Source organism: Aulonocara sp. 'chitande type north' Nkhata Bay, linkage group LG11 (assembly GCF_057382095.1).
Source record: "Aulonocara sp. 'chitande type north' Nkhata Bay isolate Kocher_YH1m ecotype deep benthic linkage group LG11, A_spYH_male_GT1.1, whole genome shotgun sequence".
Classification (NCBI taxonomy): Eukaryota; Metazoa; Chordata; class Actinopteri; order Cichliformes; family Cichlidae; genus Aulonocara; species Aulonocara sp. 'chitande type north' Nkhata Bay.
The window spans coordinates 36,103,681-36,121,992 of record NC_141354.1 but is presented as its reverse complement, the minus strand read 5'-3'; the positions used below and the strand labels follow the sequence as shown (position 1 = coordinate 36,121,992).

General features: G+C 40.0%; 1 protein-coding gene across 9 annotated transcripts in view; it reads right to left on the bottom strand.

Annotated features, from left to right (window-relative positions):
- syngap1b (synaptic Ras GTPase activating protein 1b) overlaps positions 1-18,312 on the bottom strand; it is a 179,095-nt gene that overhangs the window by 97,444 nt on the left and 63,339 nt on the right. For all 9 annotated transcript variants that reach the window (XM_086312378.1, XM_086312376.1, XM_086312381.1 and 6 more), the window contains exon 3: positions 17,545-17,650. In XM_086312378.1, the coding sequence (XP_086168504.1) occupies positions 17,545-17,650 (106 nt within the window). The remainder of the gene's footprint in view (positions 1-17,544; positions 17,651-18,312) is intronic.

Genomic DNA, 18,312 nt, shown 5'->3' with positions numbered 1-18,312 from the left:
GTATATACTGCAGAGACAGCGGTAGGCATGCCGATGCACTGTATGGAGCAAGGGTGGAAAAACACACGCATGTTTACAGTCACACAAAACTGGTACGTACGTGGTGTACTATTGAATGACTTTAGAACCACTGTGGAAAATAGCTCTGGTCATGTTTTTTACGTTGAATTACACAGTGTGAGTAGACGAGTATTGAGAGCAGTTTCACATTTTTACTGACAATATTAAAAATGATGTTATTAAGAATATTTTTTACATAAGATGCAGGGATTCTGGTCCAATTTTTTATTTGGAGTGATGAAAACTGGACAATTTTCTCTTCTCTCACTTTGATTTTAATTACTATTTAATTATTTTTTCACTTGCATTCAGTACTTTATACTTGCTTCAGAGGTAGTTGCTAGCTAGACTTTCATTTGCATTACGTTGGTAATAAGGAGTTAAAGCTGATTCACATTAGTGGAAACAGAACCAATTGCAGTCCACCAGTCATGGCTGCAGCTTTTTGGCTAGTCTAACAACACTGTATTCACCTCAAGGTCCATTTTTGTGAATATGATGATGTATACAGATATTTTGTTGCACTTCTCAGTGCAGTGCATTGTCAATTTCAAGTCCAGCAAGGGGCAACGACTTTGGTTGCAAAAAAATTATTTTTGATTTTAAAGAAGAAAATGACTCCGCTGCTGAGTTTTTTTGTGTGCAAATATTTTTCTGTTGGATTTATAGACTTTATTGCTAGTTTCCCATCCTATGGTTACCAATAAAGTCATAAAGGATGATAAAGCATCCTATGTTGAAGTGTGTGAGTATGCAGAGGGCAATTACAAAACACTAAGAACTACTCAGCTCAATACTTCTTGCAAGGACTTCACTAAACAATAGTTGACGGTATGGTGGCCATTTCCTATATACAGTGTATCATGCTGTGGTTAGCTGATTTTTAAATCTCATTAAATGATTTGACAGTTTCTACTTTTGAATTGTAACACAAACACTCTTGTTCGTCTTGTTCCCCTAACACTTAGGATCGACTTCTATATCCCGAGTAGCCAGGAAAAAGTCTGAGTGACAATCAGAAGGAGGCAATGTTCACCAGTAACTAGTTTCCATTTCACACAGATTTTCCCCAGTCAGCTGCACACTGGCTGAGAAACAAATTCAAGTCTTTAGTATCTAAATATTAAAAATAGGGCATTGTAGGTTCTCAGAAACAGTCTGTTCTTGGAACAAGAGCGGGCAACAATAGATCTTACTTGAAAATGCAAGCTGAGGATAAATATAAACACAGAATGATTGTTATTCACATCCACTGAAATAACACCTGATTACAGCAACTAGGGGTCACAAAAATTAATGATGTGTTACTTGCAACATCAATTTCAGACCCTGGACTTTTTCTCTGCCTGATTTCACTAATGCTAACTTGTAGTCATGTGACGTCGTCAACTGCTGGCTGTCAAAAGGGTATCTAATCGTCTTCTACATGGATAACTGGAAAAACTTCTGGGGAAATTCTGGTCTTATTAGAAGACAGAAATCATCCCACTGCGGATAACAGAGCTCTTACATACATAAATAATGTTGAGTTTGATAGAATATTGTGCATGTCAATCTAGAGTTGAAATCAGGAGTTGCAGTGCTACATACCGCAAAGCTGCAGGTTCACTGCAGCTATCACACTCCTGTTTATACTCATAGGAATAACAGAGCCAAATAATAAGACAGGTAATACTAAAAATCAGATCTCTATTCCAGATCTATGTTGGTAAAAGATTCGATAGCTGATCAACAGATTTACGTGTTTTGTCTCATAGAAACTTGGTTGCAGCAGGGGGTTGAATATGTCCGTCTGAATGAATCAGCCCCCTGAGTCAGAGTAATTGTCACAATTCAAGTGGAAGCAATCTGACACTTAAGCATATTAATCAGCCCAAGATGTAAACTTGGAAATAACTTTTTTGAAAATGTTACGCAAACTCTTTCAAACCCAAAATGGAAAAATCTGTTGTTTTTACTGATGGGATCCTTACTCACAATATTTATCTGAAAGAAACATTTGGTGACACACAGACATGTCTTCAAAAATACAAAGGCCTTATTTTTCTATATTTATATTCAAAATTCAGGCAATTTGACAGTTAAGAATTTCAGAAACACTAGGTGTGTCTAAACTTACATACATACTGAAAAAGCCTTCGCTTGATTAAAAATGCTGCTGCGGGAGTACTGACAGAAAGACAGCATATTTCTCCTATTTTGGCTTTTAATCAAAAGTAGAAAAGTAGAATGGGAGGCAGAGCCTTCAGTTTTCAGACTTCTTCTGTGGAACCTGCAGTTTGCCCATATGGAGAAGAAATAGTAAAAACTTATATGATTTAACTCCTGACAAATAGACCACAGTCTGTCAGACTCGGCCCCCACCTGTCCAGCACCATCACACTCAGCACCGGGTCTCCACAAGGATGTGTTTTGAGTCCCCTCCTGTTTACGCTCTACACATCCGACTGCTCCCCTACCCATCTCTCAAACACCATCATAAAGTTCGCGGATGACACCACAGTGGTTGGACTCATCTCAAGGGGGGATGAGTCGGACTACAGAGATGAGGTCAGCAGACTGACTGAGTGGTGTTCAGTTAACAACCTCCAACTGAACACCACGAAAACTAAAGAACTTATCTTGGACTTCAGGAAGGGCAGAGCAGACCCGGCCCCACTTTACATTCACGGGAACTGTGTGGAGAGGGTACACTCCATGAGGTTTCTGGGCGCGCACATCTCTGATGACCTCTCCTGGACTGCAAATACCACGGCGGTGGTTAAAAAGGCCCAGCAGCGTCTCCACTTTCTGAGAGTGCTCAGGAGGAACAACCTGGAGGAGAGGCTGCTGGTGACGTTTTACAGAGCCACCATAGAGAGCATCCTAACGTACGGCATAACAACATGGTATGCAGGGTGCTCAGCTGCGGACAGGAAAGTACTGCAGAGGGTCATCAACACAGCCCAGAAGATCACTGGCTGCTCTCTGCCCAGCCTGGAGGTCACTGCAAACTCTCGGTACCTCAGCAGAGCTGGCAATATCATCAAGGACCACTCTCACCCCAGCAACCAACTGTTTGAACTATTACCGTCAGGCCGACGGTACAGGTCACATAAAACCAGGACAAAAAGATTCAGGGATAGCTTCTTTCCCAGAGCTATCACCGTAGTAAATAAGCACAAAAACAATTGAACCTGCTTAACTATACCATACCGTCACTGCCATTATATTATGCTGCTATTCATACTGTCATTATATTAATGCTGCTATCCTGTATATATCGTACTTACTATTGTTTGAGTACTTGCGATTATTTTATTGTACTTTTTATATTTTACATTTATATTTATTATTTATCTTGCACCAAGGGAGTGGCACTCCAATTTCGTTGTACTCTGTACAATGACAATAAAGGCTATTCTATTCTATTCATGAAAGTGGCCACTTTCATGAGTTAAATCATATAAGGCTTACATGATTTACTCATGAAAGTGTCCACTTTCTCATTACTTTCATATATTGTTTTAGTAAGTGTCCAAAACATACAAGTTTCATTATATAATTTTTCAAGGGATCTTATATCTGTTTTCACTCTTGTATGCTTTTCATACAAGTTTCACACAAGACAGATACAAACTTTATAAGATTTATATATATCTTTTCCATATGGGTGGATTCAGGAGGCAAACACTGTCTCTTCTTTTAAAATTAGACTTTCCCTTTTTTAGGGCTGGATCAGCTGACCCTGACTCCTGCCCTATTTATGTTGATGCACTGAGTCTTTCTTCTGAGTTTATACACCACTCTGCATTTAATCACTTAATAATAATAATCTCTGGCTCTCTTTAACAGTGTGTCTTGGTCAGGGGTGAAATGAGGGAGATTCCTTCCTGTTGAGAGGGAGTTTTTCATTCCTACTGTCGCCAAGTGCTTGGTCGGACATGGTTTATGATTGTTGGGGGTTTTCCTGGTTTATAGGGTCTTTCCTTGCAAGAAAAAATGACTCGGCACAACTGATGTTGTGATTTGGGGTAGCTGTAGCTCAGGAGGTAGTGCAGGGCATCAAATAATCAGAAGGGAGGTGGTTTGATCCCTGGCTGCTTCAGTCTGTATGCCAAATAGCCTTGGGCAAGATACTAAATCCAAGATGCTCTCTGACGCATCTATCGGCATGTCAGTGTTACATAGAAAGTACTTATGTAGTAAAAGAAAACATAGGGCAAGTTGTATAAACTGCTTTGAGTGTTCAGGTAGAGTTGAAAAGCACTATATAAGAACAAGCCCATTTAGCATTTGGTGCTAGAGACTTGAAGTGAACTGAATTGTGCTGATCTTACTCTGGATGGTATTTCTCTTCTATATTAAATGTAATAAACTTTCAAGTCATTTTTGAGAAAGATATGTCCTTTAACTCAAACACTGAACAAATGTCTGCCCTCTGTCTCAGAGTGGTGCTGGAAGACTATTCCATGCATTTATCATTTCAAAGATGGACTCCTATAAATTCTTACTCTCAGGATGTCCCAGTGGTTCTGTAAAAAAGCCTCCAGTGGATCCACATTGCTACAGCAATAGTGACTATAATTCTCCATAGTAGCTTCTCATCACCAACTTCCTGTAAAACTCTGAACAGAATTTAAAATCCTCTTGCTCACATATGAAACCATTAATGAGCAAGCTCCATGATATTTTAAAGACCTCACAGTAGCATATTATCCCAATAAAGCTGACTGCAGGCAGAGTGCAGGATTACTTGTTTTCTTTAAACTTTCCAAAAGTACAATCTGAAGCAGGGCCTTCAGCTTTCATCCTGTGAAACCAGCTCCTACTCAGGCAGGCGAGCATTCAAAATTGAAAGCGTACCTGTTATGCTCAGTGCGAACTCCATAGTTTTGCTTCTCTTTTACTATTCTTCTGTTGTATCTTTGCATGATTTTTGAGTTAAAAGTAGTCTTTATTGTTCCTACACTCGACCTTGCAGTCCCTCAGGTCATCCACCGTTGAAAACAAGCTTCTTAAGTTTACTTTTCAAACCTGTTTTTCCAAAAGGTTTGAAAAGCGGAGCCAGAGCTCTGTGCCTGAGATGACCAGATTAGGGATATTTGCTATCACTCACATCATACAGATTCAAGTATAATAAACTGTCCTAAGCATTTGAGTCTCTCTGTCTCCAACAGTGTAACACTACATACGAGAGAGCACAAGTATAATAGGTCCCCTAAAAAATTGGGTTTTTGATAAGCCATCTTCAGGCTTCTGAAAGATCCCCCACGATGCAGATCTCTCCACTCTGTGTTAATTTGTATGCCGCTACTGTCATTAGCCTGTGTCTTGTGTCTCTGTAGTTTGTACTGTTTCTTCTCTCCCCTCTTGCTTACTATATCTATCTGCGCATTACTGGTGTCGGAGACTCGTGATTTTCAATTGAGGTTACTTCCCCTCCAACATGCTGAGTGTTCAATGTTGCATTGTTTGTTGTCTCTATATGTGCTTTTATTCTTTTTTCCCCTCTTTCCCCTCGGCTGAGTCATTCACAACAGATAGCTGCCCTTATTGCACCGCGTTCGATTGACCGTTTCCTCCTGTTGAAAAGGATTTTTCTTTCTCTCCCACTGTCACCAAGTCCTTGCTCAAAGAGAATCGCTGGATTTCCAGGCACAGCATTGCGATGTGCCCAGAGATGATTGCTGTTGTGAATTTGCTTTATACAAATAAAACCTTGAAAAACATTTTTTAAAAACACACAAAATGCCACCTGACACCAATTCATAACACTCTCTGTGTGCTTATTTTACCCCCTTAACACACACTAATGCATATATTTGATATCCCCGGTTGAGAATTATTGATGTAGATCATAAGTATTTCATTGACTTTCACGTCAGTCATGTGCTGTGAAGCTCAGTGAATGAATTCTGGCTCTCACTGCTTTAAACTGTCAGCATGTCATCACCAAAGCCACTGAGACACATGCAGAAAAAACTATGAATTTGCATACTATGTATGAGATCATATACTTACACAGATACTTTACACTAATGGTGTTTTTAACCAGAACATATCAAACACTTGTGAAAGACAGGTTGACAGATTTGAAGTCATGATTTTTAAATCTGTTTCAAGAAGCTTGAACTAAAGTAGAGTGTAACCCTTTAACCAAGCCTCAAAATCCTCTCACCATCACGGCAGATAGAAGGTGGCCACGTGTGTGTGTGTGTGTGTGTGTGTGTGTGTGTGTGTGTGTGTGTGTGTGTGTGTGTGTGTAAGCTGAGTACCACACCTGAAGCTGGCTAAGAACTAGAGCACTGGAGAGATGAAACCCTCTTGCGTGCAGACCTGGTGGCCAGCTGTCACTCAAAATAAGGCTGGGCTTGCTAGCTTTATCTTGCTTTTTCCACTTTATGCATGTTGTTAGGAGATGATAATATAACTGACCGTTATATCACACCAACCCACGGGGTATATCACTCAGACAGACATTTCATGTTATATAATCATTCCATTTACATGCTGTTTTGCATAGAAATCCTGATACATGCCGTTCTTATAAGAGCCCTGCTGTGAGCAAACACGTTGAAGAAAGAAATAATGCAGATCTGATTGTCAGTCGGGTGGTAAGAAGGTTGAAAAAAAGAAGAAGCTTTTTTTCTTTTTAAACTGTTTTCTAATAATGTCAGACCAACCTGATATTGTTGCATCAGACTGACAGTAATCACACATCCAAACAAACAAACTGCAACTGTGACATAAGTAAACAAATCAACTAACGGTTACATATATTTATCAGAAAAATACTCAAAAACAAATTTTCTGTGGTAAGCCACATGAGTCTAAATGTTACAGGTTTTGATTTGTATGGTTTTAAAAAAAGCTAAACCTATTAATGCACTGCTCAAAAATGAAAGGAATACTTAGAAAAGAATATGGACTCGATAACGTGTTAGGAACACAAGGATGACACATAGTTTAATAGAAATTATAATTATCAACATATAAAGGGCTGAACAAAGGGCTGAATTCAGAGACATCCCAAAAGTAACAGTGAAAATAATGATGCGGCAGTCTCATTCATTTTGCTGAAATTTCATTGCACTAATTTAAAATGCTACTCCGTACTTTGCATGACCCCATGTGCTCATATGCATACCTGACAACATTGGGGCATGCTCCCAATGAGATAGCAGATGATGTCCTGAGGAATCACCTTCCAGATCTGGACCAGGGCATCACTGAGCTTCTGGACACTCTGAGCTGCAACCTGGCTGGGTTGGATGAACTGAAACATAATGTCCCAGAGGCAGTCTACTGGATTTGGATTAGGTAAGCATGGAGGCAATCATTGCCATCCATTCTCCTCCAGGAACTGCCTGCATACTCTCACCACATGAGGCCAGGCATTGGTAAGCACCAGGAGGAAACCTGGACCCAGCTCTTCTAGAGTAAGTGCCTGTCTCCTGCAATCTGCTCCATGCTCCTGAAACCGTGCTTGGAGACACAGTAGACCTTGCTTGGCAAACATGCCTGCTAAGGGGTCGGACTACCTGTGCAACCTCTAGGGTCCAGCTATCGTCTCATGCTACCAGTTATGATGCAATCATAGCCAAATGGACAGTCCTAAAAGATGAGGTGGGAGAAAAGTCTGTGGGCTCCACCTGTAAAACCATTCCAGTTTTAGGTGTTGTGTCATTATTGCCCCTCTAGTGCATTTGTTATTAATTTCATGAACACCAAAGCAGCTGCCCACTGCTGGTGTAGAGTCAAAACTCAAAACCGTAACCTCACATGAGCTTCTATACATACTGAAATCAGGGCTGAGATGACGCCATCAACATGGCCCTACACTTCATCCTGCAGCATCTGGACTCCCCAGGAACCTACTCCAGGATCCTGTTTGTGGACTTCAGCTCTGCCTTCAATACCATCCTTCCAGACCATCTCCAAGGCAAGCTTTCCCAGATGAATGTGCCTGATCCCATCTGCCGGTGGATCACTGACTTCCTGACGGACAGGAAACAGCATGTGAGGCTGGGAAAGAATGTCTCGGACTCCCGGACCATCAGCACCGGCTCCCCTCAGGGCTGTGTTCTTTCTCCCCTGCTCTTCTCCCTGTATACTAACTGCTGCACCTCCACCCACCAGTCTGTCAAGCTAATCAAGTTTGCAGATGACACCACCGTTATTGGACTCATCTCGGACGGGGATGAGTCTGCCTACAGGAGGGAGGTTGAACGTTTGGTGTCCTGGTGCAGCCACAACAACCTGGTGCTGAATGCCCAGAAGACAGTGGAGATTATTGTGGACTTCAGGAAGCACACAGCCCCACTCCCCCCCATCATCCTGACTGACACCCCCATCACCTCTGTGGACTCATTCCGCTTCCTGGGTACCACCATCACCCAGGACCTGAAGTGGGAGCCCACCATCACCTCCGTCATTAAGAAAGCCCAGCAGAGGATGTACTTCCTGAGGCAGCTGAAGAAATTCAACCTGCCAACACGGACGATGATGCAATTCTACACTGCAATCATCGAGTCCATCCTCACCTCCTCCATCACCGTGTGGTACGCTGGAGCCACTATCAGGGACAAACAGAGACTGCAGCGTGTTGTGCGCTCTGCTGAGAAGGTGATTGGCTGCAGACTCCCATCTCTGCAGGACCTGTACACCTCCAGGACACTGGGGCGTGCAGCTCGGATCTCAGCTGACCCTTGTCACCCTGGACACAGTCTGTTTGACCTGCTCCCCTCAGGCAGGAGGCTCCGGTCCATTCACACCAGAACCTCTCGCCATAAGAACAGTTTCTTCCCCTCTGCTGTTGGACACATGAACAATAACCGTATGACTGTTCCCACCACTAACACATGACCCTATGCTGTGTTCACTGCATCATTCCATGTTTGGCACTGATCACCACCTGCACTCATGTATATATCATGTATATATCTATCTATCTACTTAGCACTTTTAATTCTTATTCTCATTTTTATTTTCATGTCTATTTAAGCTTAATTTATAACAGTATTTATAACAGTATGTTTGCACTGAAGCACCGCAGCAATTTCCTAATGTTGTAAACCCGCTCAACATTTGACAATAAAACCCTTTTTGATTCTGAGCATTTGACGACATAGTAAATGTCTGGAGACTGAGTAGTCATGCAGTAGCAACCTCAATCTGCACATACTGAAGTTTTGTAATCTTTGTCAGCTTTGCCATCCATTTGTTGCATTCAAAAAGAAATGAGACTATAACCTCCTTTCTGAACGTGAAGGTTACAGGTCAAGTAAAGGCCTGTGTCAATTTCCCACAGGTTTCTATACAATTGGTCTTTTTCTGCATTCAGAGGAGGTGCCCCCGATGGCCCTGCAGAAGAATGCAGGTTTAAAATACTTCCACACTGGCTTCATTTTTCAGACCTGGAAGCTACACATTCATATTTTACATGCAGTCTAAATTTGCAACTCATCCTGTTGTGGATGCTGAATGCCTGAATCAACTTTCAAGGCACTTCATCCAATAATAATACAAAGATATTTCAATCTGAGCCAAAGCTTTGGATCGACTACCTTACAGAGCCATCATTGCTGCAGAGCCACACTGCTTTCTTGGCTAAAAACATCAAAAAGAGGCAGTCAGACATCCCGTTTGTGGTGGACTTTTAGAATGAAGCGTTTAGGCTTATTTGGGTCCAGGTTTTCATTCATTCCATTCACTCACTATAAGCTATTATCAAACACATCATAATGTATTATATTTGGCACTCATAAACACACACCATATAAAAATGAAAACACCAGGAATGCAGATATTAATTTTCCACATTAGATACAATCAGTCTCGTTTTGCTTCAACCTAATGATGGAGACAAACTTTACATGTGAACACAAATGTCGTTATTACAAAGTCTGATTTTAATTTCCTTATTACCAGTTAGCCTTTGGTCTGGTTCAGTCAAACAGCTTACAAGAGCTATGCTTGTTTTTCTGCATTTTAAGCATGACAATGAACCTCGATTGTTATACCTAAAATATGCAATTCTGTGCAGTATTCAGGACACAGAAGAGCTTTTCGCAACGTGTAGAATTACTCAGTGTGTTGACACTACCTGGTGGATAAGCAGCTTTTAGAGGTGCAGTACTCACTTTTAGGGGCCTCTATGTCCATGTCCATCAAACAGCAACCACAGCAGAGTAGGAAACCATTTGTATTCATTCACGGTTCCAAAAGGAAGACAGCCAGATGATTCAGCAAATCTCTCCAAAGACAAACGCGGACGTCTTGAGGGAGGTTTGCACTTTTACCAGCTACAGAAGCACAAGGTTTGTACACCCTCTACCTGTACATTAACACCGATATTCCAGCTCACACTGATGCAAAAACACTTCTATTCTAATAGCGTGCTTAATGAACACTTCTTGTTGAGCTTAAAACATAGAAGCACCTATTTATGCCATTCTTAATTACACTGAAGGAGACTGATTTTTCGCGATCACACTAACACAATAAAAAGACAGATTTAAATGGTGAAATGTCAAAATGTTCCTTTTGTCAATTCTTCAGGATTCAGTTATTAAGAGAAGAGTTTTTTTGTTCAGAACAAAGTTAAAATGTATTAAGTACACTTAGAGGCTGACAGCCTGTCAGACTTCTCTAAGGACCTTAAAAAGCATGACAGCAGGCTCACTTCAGGTATGCAGGTTTTTCTTGTGTTGATGGAACAAGAGAAGAATTGCTATCTGGGGTAATTTAACTTCACATTAAGGATGCAGATCTAAAGGTCAGCTGTAGCTAACTGTCCCAAATCAAGGCTTAGCCTAAAAGAATACAAGACCCTCTCATTTAACCATAAGAAACCAGAAATAAGTAAATTCACAGTCTGTGAGATAAGCAGTCTAAAGTTAGGTGCACGGTGAGCTGGGATGCAAAATCAAATTTCATGCCTTGTTTCTTTTTTTATTGGTTTCATAACAAGTATAAAAGTTGGCATATAGATTTATTAAGCTTAATGTTGTAAACGCTACTTTCTACTGCTCCCTTACTCACAAGAGGTCACCACAGAAGGTCACTCAGCATGTTTACACCAGATGGCCTTCCTGACACAACCCCAAAGGGATCCATGTCATCTTGTGGGACCAAAGCAGGGAATTGTTTAGGTATATCCAACTTTTATATGATTGCAAGACAGCATTAAAAGGTGTCCAGCTTTTTTTAATGTCTTCAAATGAAGACAAGTTAATCAAAGAAGGAAAAAGTGTCACATCCACAGACGATTGCACATCCACAGAACCAGCTGTGCAATCACCTGAACAAGCAAAACCTATTTGGCTGATGGAGATCTATTTAAATGGTTGACAGCAAAACACAGATAAACAACATTATTTTCCTACTGCTTTTTCCCCCTTTGAAGATTACAAAACGATTGAAAACCATATTCTTAGATTTTTAGATCTTAATGCCCAAGCTATTACATTTTCCCATATTCCCCAGGCCCCAGATTAAACTCAGATTAAACACCTAAACCTAACTCTTACACCCATCACACCCACTGCCTAACCCAACCCAACTCTATCATATGAGTTATGTGTAACAGAAAAATAAAAACATAGTGACATTCTTATTAAAAAAAAGGTTACGCATATTGCCAAATTATTATTTTTAGATGCTTTGACTCAGAAACATCTGGAATGCCAGGATATGTTGCACGTATAGTTTACAATACAATGTTACAATGTTACTTTTCGGTGTTGAGCCATACAAAAAGGTGAATAGTGACAGAAAGAATAGTGTAGCAGCTTTTATCCTGCAACATGAAAACTATATTATTCCATCTTCAGCTTAATCACCCAACAGTGATTTAGAGATGACATGAAGATGTTATGTTTATTTCAAAGATGGGGAGAAAACATGCTTCCAAAAACACACTACAGAAGTTTAGTCTTTTGAAGAAATCATCCATATTCTATTGTCTTAATCCTCCTCGGATGACAGATTGTAATGACTCATGGTGCTTGTCTCCACACGAACAACAACTGTGAAAAGTCTAACACCCTCTTTTCTGATGTGATTTGTCTTTACTGTGTCATTGTTTCTACATCCTCTTTAGTGCGGGGAGGGAACACATAGCCTGTAGGCCTTGTTGAGTGGGTGAGAGAAGTGGGATGGTGTTAGGATGGGGGAGCAAGGAGGGAATGGAGTAAAGGCCATGTGGGGTTGGGATTTTGCAAGTTTCATTCTGAGGTTTATGTGAAAGAAACATTTATTTGCACACATGTGCGAAAAAAATCCACCCGGTCCATGTATGTCTGAAATCCAGCATCTGATCTCAAATACTAATATGAAGGGCACTAAAACAATTGCTTAGCTGATGCTGCTATATCACAATGGTTTGCTAAGCTGAGCTGGATAAAGGAATAAGTGAGATTTACAAGGACAAACTGAGGAGAATGGCCATATGCTTAAACCGCTGTTGGTGAAAAACCATTCAAGTGGAGTTCATAACCATTCAGCTTTGTAGTGCTGCGTTTTTTCTTCTTCCTCCCCGCGGCTAAGTCATTCAGATAATAAGGTTTCTCTCAATAACAGAGCAGACTTAGATGAAGTCAATTTATAATTTGAACACAAAACATTAAAGGCCAAATTCATTAATGGGAATTATCCCATCACATGCTGGAGAGGTTAATAAGAGGAGGGGTGGTGCTGGATGAATGTGAGGGCGAATGCTTCCTTTCTGTTTGCCCACAATCCATCTATCTATAATACCAAAATAAAACATGGACGATTCATCATATGGAAGGCGGGCAGAAAATGTCCTTGACTCATATTTAGCCTGCCGGATCCCTTCCAGCTGTATATTACTAACCTTCTTCTTCTTTAGAGGTCACCACAGCAGATCATCTCCTTCCATCTTACCCAATCCCCAGCATCCTTCTCTTTCACACCAGCCCTCTGCACGTCCTTCTTCAATACATGCATGGTTCTCCTCTGTGGTTTTTCTCTTCTTCTCAATCTTCAGCATCCTTTGTCCAGTATATCCACTGTCCCGCCTCTGCACATGTCCAAACCATCTCAGCCTCTCTTCTCTCACTGTCTCCCAAAGCACTCAATGTGAGCTCTCTTTACTGTGTCATTGTGATGATGTACTCATTTCTGATCTTGTCCCTCCTGGTCACTCCCAATGAAAATTTAACATCTTCAACTCTACCACCTCGGTCTCCTGTCTTTTTGCCAGTATCCCTTTCTCCAACCCATACATGATAGCAGGTTGTAAACCCTCCTTTTCACTTTTGCTGCCATCCTTCTATCACAAATCACTCCTGACACTCGTCTCCACCCTGCCTGCACTCTCTTCTTCACCTCTCTTCTGCACTGTCCGTTGGTTTGGATGGTTGACCCCAAGTATTTAAACTCATACACCTTCACTACCTCTACTTCTTACAGCTTCACTGTTCAACAATCTTTTTTAACCACTTTTTAGTAATCAATTCTAATTCTTCTTATTATTTTAAAGTGTCAACATATCATTGATATAATATCGACAATTATCATATGACTTTTAACATCAGCCATAAAATTAAGTATTGTGAGCCTACTACATGTGTTTATTGCAGATGTATCAAAAATGTAATTATATCTATATATTGTGTCTTATATCATATAGTATTACATGATACTAAAATTTCATCAGTGTTAAGCATCATACATGCAGACATTCAATACTAATATTTTTTTTCTTATATAATTAATAGTACAAAGAAGGAAAGACAGAAATTAAACCACCTCAACAACTTTTTTTTTGTTTAGCTAAGAAAAATTATGTTCCCCAGTCACAATCACATAATGCTAATTAGGAAGCATATTTACATAAAATGCTTATGCTGTACCATAATTATCCAGCAAAGTTAATGCCTTCATTATATGTTAATTACCTGCTCAACTTAAAAAGTATTGAGAAGTGAATGAGAAGGAGAAAAGTAATGTATCTGCATCACTTCATGTTTCGCTCCAGAAAATCCAAAAAAGGTACTGATCTACTGTGTCTTTGACTTATCATCAGCACAGCCCAGTATCTTCCATCTGTTTGTGTCACAACATCAGGCTTCCAGCTGGGATTGTTGTCATAAGCCTCCATTCATAAATATCTTCTAAAAAATGGATGCTTTTTGGCCCTGTGATGAACAGCGAGGCCAGGCTGATGTATTAGTGTTGTCACAAGCACATGAACTGGTGATAAGAGGCTGCTGCAGCTTCAGCATCTGCAGTTTAAACTTTCCACCCGACATAAAAATATTTCTGAACTCTCCGTCTTGTTTTGGATCCACTGAAGATGACGACAGCGTGCCTTTCAAATATGTGAAAAGGCACAATTATTCGTCATTTTGAAGGTCCTAAAACATTCAGAAATATGTTCAATGAATATACTAAATGCACACTAAATTGAGTTTCCTTTTATAAGACAGAAAGATATGGCAGCAAAATGCTGATAATAACCTCGCCATTTTAATAATTTTCCATCCAAGTCAATACTTTTGTATATACATATATATATATATATATATATATATTACACTGTTATGTGTCCTTGTGCTTCTAAATAGGGAAACATGGAAGGGATGACATCAATACACGTGGCAAATGATTTGGCCCACCTCAGTCATAGTTTGACTTTGTTAATAAGAGTTTGGCAGATCAATACCAGTCTGTTTACCAGTCTGAATCAGGTGAGACATTTCAACCATTTCAACAGCTGCTATAGATTGATCTATATTTAGCATCAGAGCTTTATCAATCTAATTATTCTTAGTAATTAACCTACTTCCCAAAATATCGAACAATGACTTACATGTTTTGACAGTCTCAACAGTCTGACCCCGATACATCCAGTTTCTCAGAAAGAATGATGATTATCAGGGATGCTTCAGCTAATAAAGGTTCTAAGAACTGTGCGAAGCTGAAACATTTGTTATTCTGTACTGACCTTATTATGATGAGTTAACAGGCAGAGTACATTTCAGGGCGGTCACTAAATAAATCCCAGACACTGTCATGACGCCTCAATTTCAGTCCACATCAGTTGAGGAATCATGTGGTACCCTTTACAACTTGCATGTAATTGGCAAATCACAAATTGTGCAAGTTATTTAAGCTTCTTTAGTCTGCCTACAAGTTGCTTTTAAACCCACCTGGATCACAGCTCCCTAACATTCTGTGCCTGTGTGTGTGTGTGTGTGTGTGTGTGTGTGTGTGTGTGTGTGTGTGTGTGTGTGTGTGTGTGTGTGTGTGTGTGTGTGTGTGAAACAGCAAGGAGATCAGACAACAAGAACCCCAAATATGCATCACTTCGGAGGGAAATAATCATTTGGCTATAGGGTCCTGAATGAGCTGTTTTTCTGCACATGGGGCGGCTGCAGATGAAAATTACCTGTGCATTTGCATGTAAAAACCCAAGTGCTCATGTAAACGAATGTGCTTTGTTCCTACATGTAACCACTGAAAACTGCATAATGAAATGTAAGCTTTTGTTTCGAAAGCTTGGGAAGTACAGCAGTTATTTATTTATCATTTTTCATAATTTATGGCAGTGTTGTCAATCTATAACAGTGTCTATAAGCACATTTGGGTTGGGCATACTATTTATATAAGTTGCAATAATAAAATCAAACAAAAATCTGATTCAAAATGATAAATAGTTTTCTGCAAACAGTGTAATCTGTTGGCCAAGGAACAGCATTAGTGCAGCTGCTCAAGTCAGATTCCAACTTAAATGTGAGATTGAAACAACTTCAGAATAAATAATTGGCACATTAGTATATGATGACTTAATTCACTGTGAAACCCTAATCACCTCATTGTTTTAAGTCAGAGAATTCATAAAGTAGGTCATGTAGCTTCCTGTAGAATATGCCTCTAACTGTGGCCTCATGACAGCCTCCATTAGCTTTTTTGTGTATCTGATAATTACAAATTTCCTGGAGTCCATTAATCTGTTCTGGCACTTTGTGCTTAGGCGCTACCGTCAGTTCATAATGGTGTCAGTGCACTATGGCCTGTGCCACAGCAAACTAACATATGTGAATGCATATTTACAATACGCTTACACATAGGCAATATGAAGTGACACTGCCATGTCAGCATATGTCAAAATGGAGCAGGACCACGTCAAGTGATGTGTCACTGCTTGATCGCTTTAAGGTCAGAGAGCCACTCGTATGAAAACTGAAAAAAGTATTTATCCAGTTGAATCAGCACTGTTGGGCAGCAAAGAAGCAGAAGCAATGGCAGAATCAATGATAGAGGACGTCGCAAGGGAGACCCTTAAAATAGCTGAGTGCGAGGAAGAGGTGTCGGGTGAAGGAAAAGGGAGAAACTGTGCGGGACATTTGTAGGGGGCCCAGAGAGACTGAGTCAGGCAAAATAAACAAAGGAAGGCTGCTATCAGAGGGTCAGTTTCACGGGATCCATTGAGAATTTAAGAGGACGCTACGGCAATAAAAAAGCCAAGAGGACAAGTGAAAAAAGAGTCGGAAAAGTTTAAAAGCATAAACAAAGAAAATAAAAAAAATTATCAATGGCAGAGACGGACAACAAACTCAAAAGATATGTGCGTTAATCAAGTAATCAATGCATGTATTTCATTTCAAAGTGAGTCGACTGATAAAATCAGTCAAACTGACAAAAGAACGAGTGAAAATCTTAAAGGAAGCAACTGCCTTCAGCTCTGATCAGATGTGACGCTTTTATCTCTGCTCAGATGCAGAGTGCTGCTGTGAGCGTTGCTAGTAACAGCGCGAGTAATGGCTCAAAGGATACCAAAAGCTTTACATCATTTTCGTTGCTATGCAACCATCCTGTTATTACAAGAAACCCAAACTAAAGTAATACAGGTGATAATGTTTTTGAAAATCATAATGGGCAACCAAAAAAAGATGTTGAATTACCGCGAGAAGCAACTGGGGCATCGACCAAAAATGGTCCACAGAGAGCACCTGCTCAGAAATGTGTCACTAATGGATAGTTTCACATTTTTCCAAGTCTGTGTTAAAACATTAGCGGATGGCCAGAAAAATAATGAAACTTAAAAAAAAACAAAAAACATTTTTTGCCTTGCCAAAAATGTTCTCATTGAAAATGATGGTAGACAAAATCTGCAGTACTCTGTCTGTGAAAAATGCCTTCAGCAGCATAAGTTAAAACAAGTAGATATCACCTCAAGATTCTATTTTGTAAGAAATTCCTTTTTTGTTGCAACTCTTTGATTGGCACAGAGAAAATACCACTTCCATTTGTCAAACTCAGACTGGTTCTCTTGCTCAAAGTTTTGTAAAATATGTTTGTGAATTTCTTTTCATAGAATGAGCCTTTTGCACCACATCACTAAAACTGTTGGCGAAAATAAACAGCTAAAAGTAAGACAAAACGCAAAATAACTGTTGATTGGACCTTGATTAGAGCCTCAATCAGAATCAGAGAAAAAAGTCAGAGAAGAAATGAAATTTGTCTGCTCACCCATCTCGGGATGGTGCCTTCCCTCAACAGGAACGCTGACTGTCCGCCGCAGCAGCTTGTTCCTGTGAGACTCTGAGCGCCTCTCGCGCATCAGCAAAGGGTGTACCTGCACAGGGAGAGCACAAGGTCAGTACACAAACTCTCACTCCAGCAAAACGGCGACCTAAAGTTCTGTACAGAACAGGAACGCACAGCTACAAACTCTTTCCCTTTGATGCCTATGAGGAGCCGATGCTCATACGTAGTTTGACAAACAACTGCAGTACAGTTGCACTAATAATTTTAGATTTCTGTGAAATTATAAGTGCTTTTGGGAATAGACTGGAGCAAAAATTGCTTTCTAGACAAAACAGAAAATAGTTCTATAATGGGACTGTTTTCAAAATCATTAACGAACTCATAAACCTCCGGTGAAATCAATCAAACAGACCACATTAGCCCAAAGTGCCTTTATTATGTTTTATATGTTTTCTCTATTCCTTATCTGGTTATATATAGATATTGTTGTGCATGTGAAAACAAAGTCCAAGTTCTACCCAAAAATCATTATATATCATACTAATATATAAACTAGAGGCTATTTGATACCCAAATCTGGATATTAGATGGGTTAGGAGGCTATTTTTTAATTGTCTATGGGGCCGGTTTCTTGAAAAAAATCTGGCTAACTGATCCATAAAAGTCTCAGCTATGAGCAAAGCAAAGCAAATATCACAGCACAAAATCTTTTATGGACTCCTGGTATATGAGGAACTGAAGGTTCAGCAA